The following is a 15,873-nucleotide window of genomic DNA, read 5'->3' as shown; positions in this document are numbered from 1 at the left end:
AAATATTTCCTCAAAGTAAAAACATCTTGAGCAGTCGGAGCTTGAAGTCCGATCAAAAAGATGTCGGGAGTACTAAGTACATGGGACGGGGAACTGGGGATATAAATCACCAAATTATAGCCGTCAATGTGCAGACTATTTCAATAAATGAGATAAATATTCCCCCCTTTAGACAGAAAGCAAGTAAAGCTCATATTTTGTTTTGCCTCTGTGATTTACTAGGAAATAGCTGAATTTAACTCGAATACAAATGCTTAAGCTATGGCCTAGAACAAGGACCTTTCCTTCAGAGGACATCGGTTGTGGTTATGTTTAGCGGGTTGTGGCTTAAGCCCAAGACTGGAAGGGATTCTGGGGTATGGAGGCGTGACGTCTAAATCTTGTTGTGAGCGTAGTTGTAGACCTGCTGGAACCCTTCGTCGTCGCCCTCGCCATCGTCCGAGTCATCGGAGTCGAATGTGTTGTCTGGGATGTCGTACAGACGGATGATCGGCTTGTTGGGGTCCTTCATGATCAGGTATTTGCCGTCCTTCTGCTTCATCACCAGATCGATGATGCACCGCAGGATTCCCCAGGCGTTGTCCATGCTCAGGTTGATCTGGGTGGCGAACTCGTGCGGCTTGAATTGCTGCGTGCCGAGGATGACATGGCGCGAGTGGTCCCTCGGATTAATACGGGAAACGTAGCCGAGCTTCAGCTGATCGGACCCGGCCAGCACAGCCTGCACAGTCCACTTGGCCAGCTTGCACGCGTTGTTCCTCAGCTCGTTGGCCAGCACAGCTCCGCGCTGCGTGTCCAATTTCTGTCGCCACTCTACGCCGTTGGCCAGCTTCGAGTCCCACTCGTTGAGCGCCTTGATGGACATGAACTGCGGCTCCCCACTGGGCGTCTGCAGGACACCATCGTGCTCGCAACGAGCCACCAGAACCTAATGGACATATACAAAATTGTTGTTGAGTCACTACTATTTGCCAAGATACAAATTTAAAATATTGAGTTCCAAGTTCTGGTGTTGGAATTAAAATTTTTAGTTTCTCGTTAGTTGAAAGTTCGTAACCATAAACAAATACTCACAATGTCGCTTCCCAGCTCCCACTTCTTGTAGCGGTAGCCCACGCTGGCCACTTGGATATCCTCGTCCTCGCTTATGAACGGGTTGCCCTCTTCGAACTTGTACTTGGCCTCCTGGTCGCCAGTCTTCAGAACTTGCTGGCTGAAGTTGTGGTTGATGAAAGTGGCCTCGATGGCCAGGTTGCGGGGCGAGTTGCAAGAGCTGTCGTCGTCGGTCGGGGGTTCCACGCTGCTTTCGTTCACGGTCAGGAGGTCGAACTCGGTGTGGTCACGCTTGTCCATGAAGATCTTGTCGCCTGTAATAAAAGGTGTCTCATTATTATTATTAGTATTTAATACTAAAATATTATTTGTCATATCTACTATATGTACTTTTCTATAAATATTTAAATTTGTTATGGTTTATTTGGATACACATATTATTAGCGCTGATTCGAAAGGCTATGAATGATAATGATAATATTTAATTCGATCTTAAGATCTTCGGTTAACCTTTGTGCCGTCTCTCTGCATATAATTACTCGTATTTGGTTAAATTTTTTTTGCACTGAAACTTACTACAAAAGTAAAGTTAAAGTTAAAAGTTAAAATACTAAATCGAAAATTGAAATCGCTCAACAAAATCTTAAATAAATCATTATTCCCAAAATAAATGATATTAAACATTTACCCTACCATAACTCTATCTTCCTTGTTTTTTAAACACCTACCAACTTTCTCGATGACAATATCCCAGGAGTAGTTCGATCGCGTGGAGCACATGATGGTGGCCAGGATGGCATCCGTGGCGAAGACGTTGCCGACGGTCTTGGACAGGCGCCGGATGACGGGGTCGTCGGTGGTGGTCACCGTGTGCACGATGCGGTCGATCTTCTGCAGCGGCTTCTCGTTCTTCACGTTGATGCGGTCGTAGGTCTTGTCGTAGTACTCCAGCGTGCCGCAGGTGATGATATCGACGCCCTCCTTGATGTTCGGCAGCGACAGCTTGATGAGTCGCGGGAAGTCCATCTCCTCGATGGATGCCCAATCGGCGCGCACGGCCACCGACGACTCGCGCATCTTGGGCGGTGGTCCGCGGTGTCCGAACTTCTTGCCCATGCCGCGACCATGACGCGGATCCCGGGCCTTCACGTTCTTGCCACTGAGCGTGGTCATGCCGTGGGTGTTGAGGCCACCGCGGGCATTCCTGCCGCGGCCGGAACGCGAGTTCCTCATGTTCCTGAACCGGCCGCGTTGATGGGGCGGCTTCTGGACGCGGGCCGTGTCCACCAGGTGGAAGGTGGTCTCGTCCTCCTCATGGTAGTACGAGTACTGGTTGCCCGTGCCAAAGCTGGAGGCGTACTTGTCTGCGGGAGCGGATGAATGGAAATAGGCCATGTATTACCCGTATTGCCACGACACACGCACCTAACCTCACTTTCGGCGGAAAGCTAGGTGGGCTGTGGATAACTCCCTCTTGGAGGGGCTCTACTCACTCTGGTACTTCTTGTCGTTGTTCGAGGTGCTCGTCCAGTCGCAGATCTTGCCCAGGCGATCGTTCTTGCTGAACGGCTGGTACGGCACATCCTTGAACGTGTCGGGCAGCTCGCATGGCCCCCAGCCCTTCTCGTTGAACTGCACGGTCGGCTTCTCGAAGGTCGGGAACTGCGCCGCAGTGTTTATGGTCTCGCTCATCCTGGGGCGTTTTCCTGGAGCTCGTGCTTGGGTCTGCAGTCTGCTATTCGGCTTGAATTCAGCGATTTTCCAGAAACCAAACAGAATCCGTGCAAAAAATTACCGTCGCGTGTTGCAGGGGAGGAAATATATCGATGCGTCGATGTTTTTAAAATTTTCGATCGATGTTTTTGGCGACTATCGATGTTTCATCACATCACTAAATAAACAAATCTTTTTTTACTAACTCTATTAACATATTTTTAGATATTTAACTGGTGGTGTAGGAAATGTAGGTATTTATAGAATAAATACATATAATTATTTCCATCCACTAATACCTTTTTAGTCCATTTAAAGAAAAAGGATAATCTTCACAAGGCAATATTTAAATATTGCAGGAAAGTGTTAAGGACACAGGGCTGAAGCGAGATGTGATGAACAAGTTGATTTTAATTACAAAAACAAAATATTATTATTTTAATAACCTAGTTTTAAACCAAAAAAGAGTTATGTTAGCGCTTCTTAATTCTATTAATTTATTTAAAAGAAAAACAAGTTTTTGTATCGATGTTTTATAGATGTTTATTTTTAATTATCGATATCTTTAAGCATTGATGTTTATTTGTTTTTTCTCTTCCTCTTCGATTTCGATAGCTCTCTCCCTCATCGATAAAATATTACAGGTGCGTGTATTCGCTATTTTAGGAGGGTGTATTCGCTAACTGGCACTGTTAAATCTTAACATGTCTGTTAAAGGTAAAATGGCGCCAAAATGGAGCGAGTTATTAAGTTGTAGACAGGTTGACAATTTATTTGAATTTATACGTTTTATTTATAAGTTGATTGATATAGTAATTAGAAATAAAAACTGTTTCAATTTTGAAATTTATCAACTGAAATTATTTGACACATAACTCCATATCCTCACTCAACTTTAATAGTTTAATTGTATAAGAGATGATTTATGAGCTTCTCAATGCCCTATATGTATTACTCTTTCATAATCTTACAATAAGAACAGCATATTTTCGTATCATTTTGACCAAGCAGTGATTATTTTTTATTTTTTTATTTTCTACGTACATAACCTTTCCATTTTAATCGAAAATGAACACAGCTGGGAAGGTAAGGGCCTCAATAATGCTCTATATATTTACTGACAGTTGTCAAGCTTCTTGTTGAACTTTTCCTTATACGAGGCGCAAAAAATTGAATCAAAATTATCAGTTAGATTTGCTGATAGGTTCGCATCATAAATCTAGAAAAGAAAGAGTCTTGAGATACAGTACCTAATGTTTTATAAGAAGAACTTACGTTGTCCAAGGCAATGGCTGGCACTCCCTGAAATGAGATCTTTGCTGTTTCCTCGCCGTACTTCTTCAGAATGTCGTTAACCTGCCGCGTGTTTTTGCAGTTTTTGACATCGGCAACGTCGATTTTCAAGCGGTCAGCGCACTTGTCCAGCCTGTTCTTCTTGAACCTCATCAGGCAGGCAATGAGCTTCAGGGATGAGGTGATGTCATGGTGCTCCAGGATGCAGGCATGCCAGGAGTTCAACTCGCACTCAAGCTCCCCATGTTGGCAGTCCACATTTCCGTCGTCGTCGATCTGGAGGGGATTAAATGCGATTTTAAAGCGGATTAAGATTGATGGATGCTATCAAATTTCGAATTGAGCAGGTTTCTGTAGACGTTTGACAAGACATTTTACCGAGTTATCAACTTGTTTGTCCTCTTAAATATTAAAAACTATAATTTTAATTTTAGCAGCCGATTATAATAAATTTATCTTTGTTGGGACTCTAATAAATTATGCAGGTTACTTTGAACTTTATTAAGTTCCCAAAATGATTTTTGTTATTTATGGGCTATTTGAGAAAAAGTAGAGTTCCATATTTTACATAAAGAATTTACTGTTTTAACTTAAGATAATGCAAACCTACCCTGGCATTTCCGTAGGGAACCAGCGTAAGATCAGTGAATGGCAGTCGACCCCGGCGAATCATCGAAGGACTCAGCTGGGTGGTGACGAACTCCATGCAGTAGGGACACAGTGCCTCGTAGTACAGGGTAACTGACAGTCGGTCAGCCTGTGGTCCTCGCAGCCTCTGCAAAGTCATGATCAATGATCGTCGCAATTAGGAATGGTTACTCAACGGGTTCACTTACCCTTGGCATGGCCACGCCCACCCATCCCAGCAGCAGGCAAACAAAGACGAACGCCCTCATGGCAAATTCAGTTTAATTCCGAGCTGATCTTGAAAAATTCAGCCGCTCAACGCCAGCGATCGCTCGACACTGAAATAAAGTCTGGATTTGATATGCACAGCGTTTTCACTGCGTTGCGTAAAATTCTAAGCGGGCAGTGGTGTAGTCAGAAAATAGTAAAAGGGGTCTTTTCAATTTTCTCTATAAATATTGTAATGTAAAAACAACTGTGTTCTTATATGATAATATCTCAAAGACTGCTTTATACTTTTAATTTTTATTTAAAAACTTTTCTGAACGAATCCAATTTTTTTTTACCACACCTCATAATTACTATGATCATAAATATATTATGAGGCTTTAAATAAAATATGAAAAAAATAATAAATATTGATAGCCTGTGTAAACGCTTTTAACCTTTAAAAAGTTTTCATTTTTATGACTTCCTTTGTTTGCTATTTGACAATAACTTTTTTTTTCGGTAATAAATCAAGGCATTTTATGGGGCAAATCAAATATTTGCTGATTGAATTAATGGGTAGTGGGGCCTTTAGCCGTTCCCATTTAATTACTACTTTGGGCTAATATCTTTGCGGTTAGCTAAAGCAAAAGCGACTTGAGAAAATGAAATATATAAACGACTGGCTTCGTCTGGCAAAAGATTTCCCCTTATTTTTGGGCCCCCGTGGTCGGCGCCCCTGCTGGGCAGAGAGCATTTCCCCACGGGACTCCACACGAGTGAGTGTCCAAAACAAAGCCCACGAAAACCTCAACTGATTACGGAAACCCAGTGGGCAATTAGTGAGCAGCAGGCTTTTAATCTCATTTTTAGCCGTCCAGACAGCTGTTCTCGATTAGAATCTGTGTACAAAAATGCGCCTGATAAGCTGATACATTTAAATTTCTATTTTTCCAATGTGAGTCAGCGAAAAACAAACTAACCAGTGAAGTGTAATTATTTTTTATTGGTCTTGGCACATATAAAAAAAACCTTACTCATTACGAAAGCCTTTACAAAATTGCGGAACATGTTGGCAGTGTAATGTTGAACTTCTTCTTGTACTCTTGACAAAAATGCCTTTCGAAGTTATTGCGAATGCTTCTCTGTCCGTAGGGTTGAAAGTTCTGGGAAAGAATTGGTAAATCAATTTGGAATTTCTTTATAAATTGTAAAATAAATAACTTACATTCTCAAACACAATGCTGGGCACAAAGGAGAGTTCAAGTTTGAGGGTTTCCCTGCCGTAGGGCTCCAATATTTCGGCGTTCGTTCGCGAACTTTTGCACTCCCTGGCCTTGCTCACATCCAAGCCCATGCTCCTGGAACATTTATCCAGTTCATTTGAGTAGGATCGCAGCATGCAATAGATCAGATCGAAGGCCTTCTGAATATCCAGGGTCTCAATAATACAGGCGTGCAGGGCATTCAGTTCGCACTCATCTTCACCGTGTTGGCAGTACACCTGCGTTTTGCCTGAGCTGTTGTAGAACTAAAAGATTAAAGATTAAAAAACGTGAATTATTAAAAATAATTTGATAATATTTATTATTTTAGCTTAGAAATCAAAATACATCTCTAAGAGATTTACTTTACTCTCTTTAGAACTCAAGATTGAGTGATGTCAAAATGGACTACATAAATATGTACATACGTACTCGTTTGAGTTTAATGCTTTGTTCATAAGTCTATAGACTTTGTTAAAACAAATGTTTTTGGAATGAGCCAAGAGTAAATTGAAATGGCATTCCAAGGTTAGAGTGTCTTTATGGGGGAAAATAGAACAGTACACAACATGATTTTTATTGTGATTGACTCACCCCCGCCTTGCCAAATGGATATAGCTTCAGATCGGTGACGGACCACCAGTTATTGTCATTTAGAGCATCGTAAAGTCGGCGGCGGATGAAGTTCATGCTGTCTGGACACAGGGCCTCGTAGTGGATGGCCACCAGGAGCTTGGAATTTTCCGGGGATTGTGCATTTTCCGGGTATTGTCCATTTCCGGACGTGGGCAAAATAAGCAGCAGGCACAGGGCACACAATACTCCAAATATTTTATTCATCGTCCGCGCTCGCTATCCGCTCTGGGCAGCCTCACAAGCCAAACACAACTGCTCTTTTCGATTTGCCCATTTCACATGCGCCGCTCTATCCCATCCACTTGGAATATATGTATAGCCTATACTATATAAAACATTGGGGTTCTTTCTCTCCCAATTTCCCCACCATTTGGGTTCTTTCTCTCCCATTTCGCCCACCATCAACAGAGCAATTACTCTCCGCAAATATCGTAGCATGACCATATACCTCTTATCTCTAATCAGACTGACCGAGCATATTATACAAATTAACCCACTGAACCTCGGGACCTCAGATAGGAGGGGAATTTTGGATTAAATATAATATTTACTTTGTTTATACTGTATAATTAACACAACTGTTACTAAAAAGCCACACGAGTAAGAGTATTACCTATTTTAAGCTTTACGTGTTGACAAAGGTCTATATCTACAAAATGTTTGATTTATGGTTTTTTATATGTACGTGTCAGAACAAGTTAAATTTAAAAAAAATATTTAGCGGAAATGAAATGCATGAAAAGTCAAGTGCAGCGAATTATCAAATAAAGTTACTATTTTAATGATGCCAACCATTAAACTAATTGAATTAAACCAGTTAGCGCATGAATTTGGCTTTTAATTTGTAATTGATTATGGACAGAAGTTGCAACTAAAATGGAAAATGAAAATAAATATAAATGAAAAACCGAGCTAGGCCACTTGGTATGCCTCTAGAACCTGGCTGGAAATGGGTTAATGGCCAAAAGCGTGCGATTGCCACATTTCAGTGGGCATTAACAAATCATAAACTTGGGGCTTATCAACAATTTAAGCGTAACAAGTTCAGTGCACTGTCATGTCGCCCGGCTGCTAATTGACAGACCGGCAATGTCTCCATTTGGGTAGCATACCTTGGAGGCCGGTCCAAAACGGTGTTTTTGCTTTGTTTATTATTATTTTACCCTTCTTTTTTTTGTATTTCGGCCTGTAAACCAGTTATTTGTGGCGCATATATAGATGTAACTGTCGCACAAGTTGGCTTGCACAACCCGCTGGCGAGCGAATGCCATTGACCATCGCAGCACTTCGTCCACCAACGTAGACGTGAGTTGAGCAATTTCAATTTCTTACTAATTTTCTGTGGCTCTTAATTGCCAGGAAAATGTTTGGGATTGTTGCCCACCGCTTTTATGGGCACGTCATCTCATCGCAGAGCGTGTTTCATGGTCAAGGTTTGCACGCAAGAATGCCTCCGGCCACCTGCACAGCGAAAAAAGAAAGAGATCAGGTCTAACTAGATTTCGAGCCATTAAAGTTACATCTATGAATAATCAATATGAATCAATATGCATGTCCAATTTGATATGAATATTCAGGAAGAGTCACCTTTCTAAAATCCACAAAGTAACAGCTTCTTTGCCTAAAGATATTTCCAGTAAATCTTTAATCTGACCATAGCTTATTTATATTACTGATACTAATATTGTTTCAATTTAATAGCGTCATTAAGAACTACTATAAAAAAGGTAGAAAACAATCCTTACCTACTTTGAAAATTCTGAATTAATACATTTTCCCATTTATATAATTTTCCAACATTCTGAAATTTTTTGATAAGTTTATATTATTATATTATGTTGAAATTATAAATGTTCTGATGGAAACTTTTTTTTCTAGAAATGTTCTATAGCTCAAAAAAAAACATAAAGGCCATTGCAATGGTTAATGTATGTTTTGAATTTTAAATTATATTAATAAGTTGTTAATCTAGGTTTTCTTTCTGTGCACCATCGTATTGTTTATTGTGCAGGTGCAAGGCTAGTAAAAGCACCATCCATCCAAGAGGAGCGACTTCCCATCAAAGACCGGTGCTGAAAGAAAGATGAAAAAGCGACAGTATTTTATGACGCGCCTCGCAGATTTCCGCACAATTAATTGGCCAAAGTTTTTCCCGATCGCCAGCGTGTTGCAGCTGCAGTTAACCCAAATTGCTTCTTGACCAATTGGGCTGGCCAACCCATAGATCACAGAGCCTCGCCAACGCTTCTCTGGCTCGCCAGAGGCAATAGCACAAGTAACGTTTATCTACGGTTCCTCGATCTGATTCCAAATCGGAGCCGAAATTGGAGTCTTAGTCGCAGTCTAAGTCTCTGAATCACAGTCTTAGTTCGTTCCAGTTTCTGGAGTCGTTTATTGTGTTACTTCTTCGCCTCTTCTAATTTGCATTTTTATAGATTCGCAAGTTTTCGGTTGCTTTGTTGGGGTTTCGATGATGGTTCAAAAGGGGTATTATTAGTTTGGCCAAAAGTGGGTGAAGCAATGATTATGAGATTTTGATAGGGTCTATAAGGGAATCTTGGGAAATTGGAGCATCAGATTTTACAGCTAGTCTTGTGGTAAAAATATTTATATTTTTTCCAAACCTACTTAAGAAACTAAATGTGTATTATTATATTTGGAGATTTTCTGCTCATATCCCTTGAGATAAAGAACGTTAAAATACCAGTTCGATTTTTATTTATATTTACAAAGAGTTCCAAGCATTTAACACAAATCCAGTGTATTAAACCCTTCGACTTTTAAGTCTTGAATTCGACTGTGTTTCTTTGCTGTCCAAGTTTTGTGGCATTGCCTGTTCTTGTTGCAACATTTTAGCCGCAAAACCAATGAAGCCGTGCTAGCTGTATTTTATTGTTGTCTTTTTTTGTTGATCTTGTTCAGTTGCCGAAAACGCATTGGGCCACAACTCTTAACCCTTGTGTTTAAAAAAAAAATTGGACCGCCGTTAATAAATATTGAAAAAAAGCATTAAAACTTTCCCATCACTTAAAACACCATCATCAATTAAAATATACTCAATAAACTCACACTGTTAAAAATGTATTATTCAAGAATCTTATCTTCCTCCGTCGATTAAACTTGTTCAGCAAAGTGAAAGTTGCGAACAAAGGTTTTTGCACATGGTCTAAAAATACGTGCGATGAGTGCTCCTGGTATTTTAAAATCAATTAACGGAAGTAAGAAGCAAACGTGACTCACGGAAACTCCACCTTAAAAAAAAAGAGAGCGGGTCCGTCTGCACCTTGTGGCAAATGGTGGTGTTAAAGTCGGCATTCGGTGGCTGAATTTCGAGTAAAAAGTAAAGAGAGGCCTTAGTGGGTCACGGTGGACCAGTTTTGCAGTTTTTTTTTTTTTTGGCCAGACCGGCCAGGAAGAAATTTCGTTGCATATCATTTCTTTTCTCTTTTTCCGCAGCCTTTCTCCGTCTGCGGCTGTCATGCAACATCGGGATCGGATCGGGTATTTCCAAAGTGGTTCCATTGGGTCCCCCGTTATATGCTGCCAGCGGTCAACGGATCGGTTCTACCTCTATCTCCTACTTAAGCCGCCCAGCGAACTCGCATCCACGTCTGGGGAACGGAACGTGTCTGGGCATCTAATTGTGCATCCCGAATCCCAGCCGATTTCCTATGCAAATTATGGCTGGCTAATGCCCGATTTCCGCCGCCCCATTAGCATTGTCAATTTTTACAAGTCGGTTCGGGACCGGGTCCCGACTCCCTGGCATATCATCATAATCCAACTACGGCTGGCATTGCCTCATCGTTACACATTTCTCGGGTATTACATGATGATGATATTCATCAGCGTCTGGTTCGTCTTGGCTCGCGTGCAAAAGCCTTATAAAGAGTGCGGATGGTTGGGGCAATCGAATGCCAGATGCTCTGCGGTCTGCAATGAGAATCGCAGCAAGATGGTTGTAAAGAGATTAGGGGCTCTAAGCTTCAAATTGCCAGTTGAACGAAGTTACAATTGTTATTAGATACTTGGCATTGCTTTTTATAGGCCCTTTTGTAAAAATGACCTCGAAGGCAATGAAAGACGTTTGGAACCCATTTAAACCTTTTAGTTTTTTGTTTTTCCCTTTTTTTATATTGAAAACAAAAATTTCCCCTTTCCACAACCAGGTTTACCATCCTTACTTCCTTATACAAACATTTTTCTGCCCACTCATCCATTTCTCCATATTGAAAAACTTAATTCCCCAATCATGTTTATTTTTTCACGACAATCCTCTGTAAACTTGTAAAATTTTCAACATTTCTGTAAACTTTCCTGATATATTTTCCTGTTCAACATTCCTGTTTATGTGTCCGGTTCAACTTTCAACCTGACCATCCAACTCTTTGACTTTGACTTAAGTAATCGGCTTAGCAAGTGGTTCAACTAGCTTGTTTCACCAACCAGTTCAGCTTACCCTTTCAATTTACAAAATGACCACTCATTAAATCAGTTATTTTTTCTATAATTTTATGACTGCTAAATACAACATAATCAAAATGCCTTTGGCCAATTCGTAGAGTATCGTCAACAAAGCTTTGCTACACATGCAACCAAGCATGGACCTTAAAAATGACGCCACAATACCGCGAATGCCGAAAATGCACATTTTCACATGCTGTTGCAGGCAAATAAATCTCATAGTTTTCCACTTATGTACCATGCAGTTGTCAACTTTGACATTCCAAATTGCCCGCCGGATAGATTTGGGGATTCATAGAAAAAAAATTTCACAACTTGCATTTGTTCTTATTTTACATGTTACAGATACAGATCCAGTTCAAAATACATATCTGTGTATTCGGCGGAGAGAGAACATTATCTTGTATCTTTATGCGCTTTTTCGCATGTATCTAGACCAAGTTCCGACAGATGAGTTGAGGGCTAGCTGGGCGGTAAAAACGGGTTCTCATGTGTGCGGTAAAGTTCCATTTTCATTTCCATTTCCCATCTATGTGCCTTATGCCACCTGGTAATTGAGTGCAATAGCCGGCCGAAAGGTGAGAGGCAATGATCGCTCCGAAAACAGTTAGTTCCGATGCCAATAACCCGGCAAAATGACGCACTCTCCGTCGGAACTCGTAAATCTTGGCCCCTGTCCAGATACAGATACTCAGGTACCCGACAAAAAAAAAAAGATATCTGCTAGAGCGGCACTACGACACCTTCTAAACTGGGCTGACTTACGTCGCCCTGCGGCTAGATAAAGGTATTAGGCGTTTATTTATAATTGTCGTATAATTGTGGCGCACACAAAGCGCCCAAAATAACACTTGACTCAAATCGGGGGCACTTCTGCCGGGAGCTTTGTACCAAACTTATTTTATTTTTTTAGGGCAGCGACGACAGATGGTTTCGGCTTTTAATTGGATTGAGTGGCGAGCAAAGCGTTCTACCAGATACAAACGTGGATAGCAAGTGGAAAAGCAAACAGCAAATAGAAAACATGGCCCACACTTGGAGCAATGTACTGAGGTAAACCCTTAAAAGTTAGGCAACGGCATAGATAATTTAACCCACTTTTGCGTCTTAGATACATTTCTTTAACAACTTACAAGTTTTACTAAAAGAAATGGTCTTACATATATTTCTTCATGGTTATGAATAACTTGCTTGTTCTTAATTGATGGAACACCTAACATTAGTATATTACCAAAAAGAGTTTCGATGAACTAAGTCATAAATATTGAGAAAACCTGTCTTCCCAAAAAGTAAATGTCAGTCTATTCATAAAGAATTATGTTAGGATTGGCTTCAATAAATTTAAGATAATCCCAAATCTTTGGCAACAATTTGACAAAAACTAGATTTGAAGATTTAAATTCCTTGTCATCAAACAAGTTATAGATATTTTTATATTCTGAGTACATTTTTTTGTTTTTTCTTTAAAAAAAAAAGGTGATTTTTTCGAGTGCATCTCTGTTTTCTATTTGTTCCCACACATCTGATAACAAGAAGCGGAAACAGAGAGCGAATAATTTACGACACTCGAAACTTCCTTCTGGCTCTTGAAGCGTTGAGCAACAAGTGGCCAAGAACAGAACTCCACTCGACATCCATCGGCACTTCTACCCATCGGTCTCTAATCACATTAGCACACTGGCCAACAAATTGCCTTTAGAGTGATGGTGCATAATTATGCGACCCATGCAAATAGCCATTGTCTTGGCCGGAATTGTGGCTTAGGGATCAGAACTTAAATCAGTATCGTAGTGCTAGTGGAGTTCCCAGCCCCCAAACGATGCCAATGGGGCGTTTCGCAAGATTTATGACGCCTCCGAGCGAACATCTCAGCTTCCGTTAACCATAGCTCTAAGTTTAGCTTCGGGTTCTGCCACCCATTTGGTATCTTGTATCTAGAGTCTTATATCTGACATCTAGGTCTAGGTCGTCGGACTGTCTGACTGTCTAACTGATGGCTCGCCGGCCACATTCGGTGCTCAGTCAACTAGAAATTCTTTGCCATCTATTTCTGTTGCCTTTTGCGGTTTGTGTGTCGTACTTATATATGCCCGTACCAGAATATATATAATCGACTCTATATATATACTCGTACTTTTTTGGGCTCGTCGTGCCTTCTAGTATAGAGCCAATTGCAATTTGTCTGACGCCTCTGCCCAGAGTGGCGGGAAATCGAAAAACTAACTAGGCGAAAACTAAATACCCTTGTTGATCTTGGGATGTTCGATCTTTGACGGGGGAACTATAAGTTAGCGCCTGCAAACACTTTGTTTATGTCAGGGAAGTAAGAAAAATTAATGGGGTGTGTTGTATAAGATTAAGATAAATAAAATTGTATTGGGATAGATTGAAAAGAGTTCACACATTGACAGATTAGAATGATTTTTAAGTGATTTACAGCAGGTAATTAATTCTTTGATGGCTAAGTTACATGTTTACCATTTTAGGAAAGCTGAATCCCCGGCTATTTATAAGATAATTTCCCCTTATATTATAATTTAAATATAGATACCCACTTTTTATGGGTTTTAAAAAGCGTAATTACACCTATGATAATTTTGTTAATAATGATGATTTATGATGAGTTGCGTGTAATTTCTACACAATATACTAGTTAATACTATTGTGGATGAACAACACGTTTTCATTTAGTCATTTTTCATTCTAATTAACTTGGGCTTAGAGTTGAGAATTTTCGCTCTAGGGTCTAAACTTTGGGTAATCAATTATAACAAATTACGTATATGTACTTTTAGCTAAGGTAATACTAGGTAAATATGATATTATAATGAGAATTTTCTTTACAACTTGGTAACTTTACCCCGATCATGCTTTTCGAAAACCTTTTCAAAGGGAAGGAAGGAAAGGAAAGTGTTCTTATAGTATGTATCTTAAGTATGATATTATCAATGGGGTAATGCAATACAGGTTACATATAACATAATAATTCATATATTCTTTACCATTCGGTAACCGCAATAGAACCTTTCTCAAACCTTCTTCGAAACCGGAATATCCCTTTATTATAAAGGGTATCTAAAGAGCCAAATTGGTCTGAAATTGGGGACAAACAAATCTGTTAACTACATACCCTGCATTTTCCGCCCTTCCTGCCCCTCCCCCTTCTCCACCCCACTTCTCCGATCAAAGTGCAACAGGGTCTTATTGGAAACTCGTTTCCGTCCACCTTGGCTTTGTTTCTTATTAGCTCTTCAGCTTCTTAGTCAATTACTATTTTAATGCAAGCTCATTAGGCGAACACCCCCGCTGCGAAAAGCGAAAAGCTAAAAGTGAGAGGAGCGCGAGAGCAAGCTTTGCTGACTGTTTACCTTTTCCTAGCGTAATCAGCTGTTTTAGCTTAGTGAGAGCGCCTAAGCAGAGTGGCAGACGGAGAGAGAGAGAGCAGGAGAGAGTGGCGGGTGAGAGGATGTAACTGTAAAGGCGATACCTTACTTTTTTGTCAATTGATTGACAACAACAAACAACGGCAACGTGAGAGCGCAGCAGCAGCAGCGACAGCAACAGCAACAACGACTGAAGGCATTTTAACTGTGAACGAGAGTACGCCGCTGCCCGGCGCTCTGCCGCGATTTGAGATCTCAGTTGCTTTCGGTTTTCAGTTTTCCGCTTGCCGTTTGCCGTTCCACCAGTTCAGTCTTATCGGAACTTTGGGGCTGGCGAGTAGTCCAGTTGGTACGACGCGGTCGCTCTCTCTCCCGCTGCCTTGGTGGGTTGTTGTTCTTGCTTGGGCTGCTTCCTCCCAAAAGCAGCCGCTCTCTCTCTGGTTTTTTGGGGCTCCCACGCGTGCTCTCCCCTCAGAATAAATCGTTAATTGGCGATTCGCAAAAAAAATATCGAAGGAAATGCAAAAGTTCAGCGAAATAATCGCGGTGCAGTGCAGTAATAAATACGTATAATAAGCAAGGAAATCAACAGCAAAAAAAAGATACAGTGGTTCAATCAAGAAGCTCTCCGTGTGTTTGTGTCTGTGTGTGCTCAAGTTCATGGTGTTTGTTTGGTTGTCAACAACAACAACTATAACATAAACAACAAACACACAAAATGACCAGGGAAATTCCTTACTCAAATTAAAGTGCAAATAAACTATGTCTCACTCAAGTGAAGCGAAAAGCGAAGATACTACCTATTATAATAAATAAAAACAACGTAGACAAGCAAAAAACCCCCTGCTTAAGCTATCAATCAAGATTTTGGGATGTGGCTTCAATCTAAAGTTATAAATCAATTGAAAAAAGAAATACTGTAAAATCCCCCTTAACATTTTATAGAACCACATAAATTTGTTATAAAATTCATAAACCTTTCTACCTGTTTAATAAAAAAGCGCACTGTCTTCAATGATAATCATTCCATAATTAAAAAACTTTAGGGAAATTCCTCGCCTATATGAAGGGCAACAAATCAATCTTCGGTTTTTATCAACCTCGAGAGAGATGTTCTACAGCGCGCCAAACACGGCAAACTATGAGATACAGATACTCGGCTTGTATCGAAATGTCGAACAAGCTGTTGCTATATAGACCCGCATATATGGTAAAAGATAAACAGGAGTTAA

At 40.5% G+C, this 15,873-nt stretch overlaps 4 protein-coding genes across 6 annotated transcripts in view; 1 reads left to right on the top strand and 3 right to left on the bottom strand.

The window, feature by feature from the left end:
• Positions 1-195: 195 nt before the first annotated feature.
• On the bottom strand, positions 196-2,884 carry LOC119563031 (eukaryotic translation initiation factor 3 subunit D-1). The gene is made up of 4 exons (XM_037876231.1): positions 2,547-2,884; positions 1,782-2,417; positions 1,075-1,367; positions 196-928 (listed from the first exon to the last, which is right to left on the bottom strand). Exons 1-4 carry the CDS (start codon positions 2,743-2,745, stop codon positions 374-376), a joined length of 1,683 nt encoding a protein of 560 aa, XP_037732159.1. The 5' UTR covers positions 2,746-2,884; the 3' UTR covers positions 196-373.
• Positions 2,885-3,758: 874 nt separating this feature from the next.
• On the bottom strand, positions 3,759-5,049 carry LOC119555424 (GILT-like protein 2). The gene is made up of 4 exons (XM_037866795.1): positions 4,896-5,049; positions 4,670-4,834; positions 4,042-4,335; positions 3,759-3,985 (listed from the first exon to the last, which is right to left on the bottom strand). Exons 1-4 carry the CDS (start codon positions 4,953-4,955, stop codon positions 3,881-3,883), a joined length of 624 nt encoding a protein of 207 aa, XP_037722723.1. The 5' UTR covers positions 4,956-5,049; the 3' UTR covers positions 3,759-3,880.
• An 830-nt stretch (positions 5,050-5,879) lies between these two features.
• LOC119545854 (GILT-like protein 3) lies at positions 5,880-7,064 on the bottom strand. The gene is made up of 3 exons (XM_037851829.1): positions 6,753-7,064; positions 6,122-6,424; positions 5,880-6,059 (listed from the first exon to the last, which is right to left on the bottom strand). Exons 1-3 carry the CDS (start codon positions 6,996-6,998, stop codon positions 5,946-5,948), a joined length of 663 nt encoding a protein of 220 aa, XP_037707757.1. The 5' UTR covers positions 6,999-7,064; the 3' UTR covers positions 5,880-5,945.
• Positions 7,065-14,875: 7,811 nt separating this feature from the next.
• Positions 14,876-15,873, top strand: part of LOC119545853 (extracellular serine/threonine protein CG31145) — a 72,300-nt gene continuing 71,302 nt past the window's right edge. For 2 of the 3 annotated variants that reach the window (XM_037851828.1, XM_037851825.1), the window contains exon 1: positions 14,876-15,024. The gene's annotated coding sequence lies outside the window, so the exon portion shown is untranslated. The remainder of the gene's footprint in view (positions 15,025-15,873) is intronic. The other variant, XM_037851827.1, reaches the window with a different exon arrangement.

Source organism: Drosophila subpulchrella, chromosome 3R (assembly GCF_014743375.2).
Source record: "Drosophila subpulchrella strain 33 F10 #4 breed RU33 chromosome 3R, RU_Dsub_v1.1 Primary Assembly, whole genome shotgun sequence".
Taxonomy (NCBI): Eukaryota; Metazoa; Arthropoda; class Insecta; order Diptera; family Drosophilidae; genus Drosophila; species Drosophila subpulchrella.
The sequence above is the reverse complement of the archived record's forward strand: the minus strand, read 5'-3'. Positions and strand labels throughout refer to the sequence as shown.

Bases quoted from the DNA above. Each gene is read 5' to 3' on its own strand.
- LOC119563031 (XM_037876231.1), bottom strand. From the start codon at position 2,745: ATGAGCGAGACCATAAACACTGCGGCGCAGTTCCCGACCTTCGAGAAG. The intron at 2,418-2,546 runs GTGAGTAGAGCC...CCGCTCCCGCAG, and splicing joins CAACGACAAGAAGTACCAGA to ACAAGTACGCCTCCAGCTTT. The intron at 929-1,074 runs GTGAGTATTTGT...TATGTCCATTAG, and splicing joins GGGAGCTGGGAAGCGACATT to GTTCTGGTGGCTCGTTGCGA.
- LOC119545854 (XM_037851829.1), bottom strand. From the start codon at position 6,998: ATGAATAAAATATTTGGAGTATTGTGTGCCCTGTGCCTGCTGCTTATT. The intron at 6,425-6,752 runs GTGAGTCAATCA...TTAATCTTTTAG, and splicing joins ATCCATTTGGCAAGGCGGGG to TTCTACAACAGCTCAGGCAA. The intron at 6,060-6,121 runs GTAAGTTATTTA...ATTCTTTCCCAG, and splicing joins CCAGCATTGTGTTTGAGAAT to AACTTTCAACCCTACGGACA.
- LOC119555424 (XM_037866795.1), bottom strand. From the start codon at position 4,955: ATGAGGGCGTTCGTCTTTGTTTGCCTGCTGCTGGGATGGGTGGGCGTG. The intron at 4,835-4,895 runs GTAAGTGAACCC...ATGACTTTGCAG, and splicing joins TGGGCGTGGCCATGCCAAGG to AGGCTGCGAGGACCACAGGC. The intron at 3,986-4,041 runs GTAAGTTCTTCT...TTTCTTTTCTAG, and splicing joins CAGCCATTGCCTTGGACAAC to ATTTATGATGCGAACCTATC.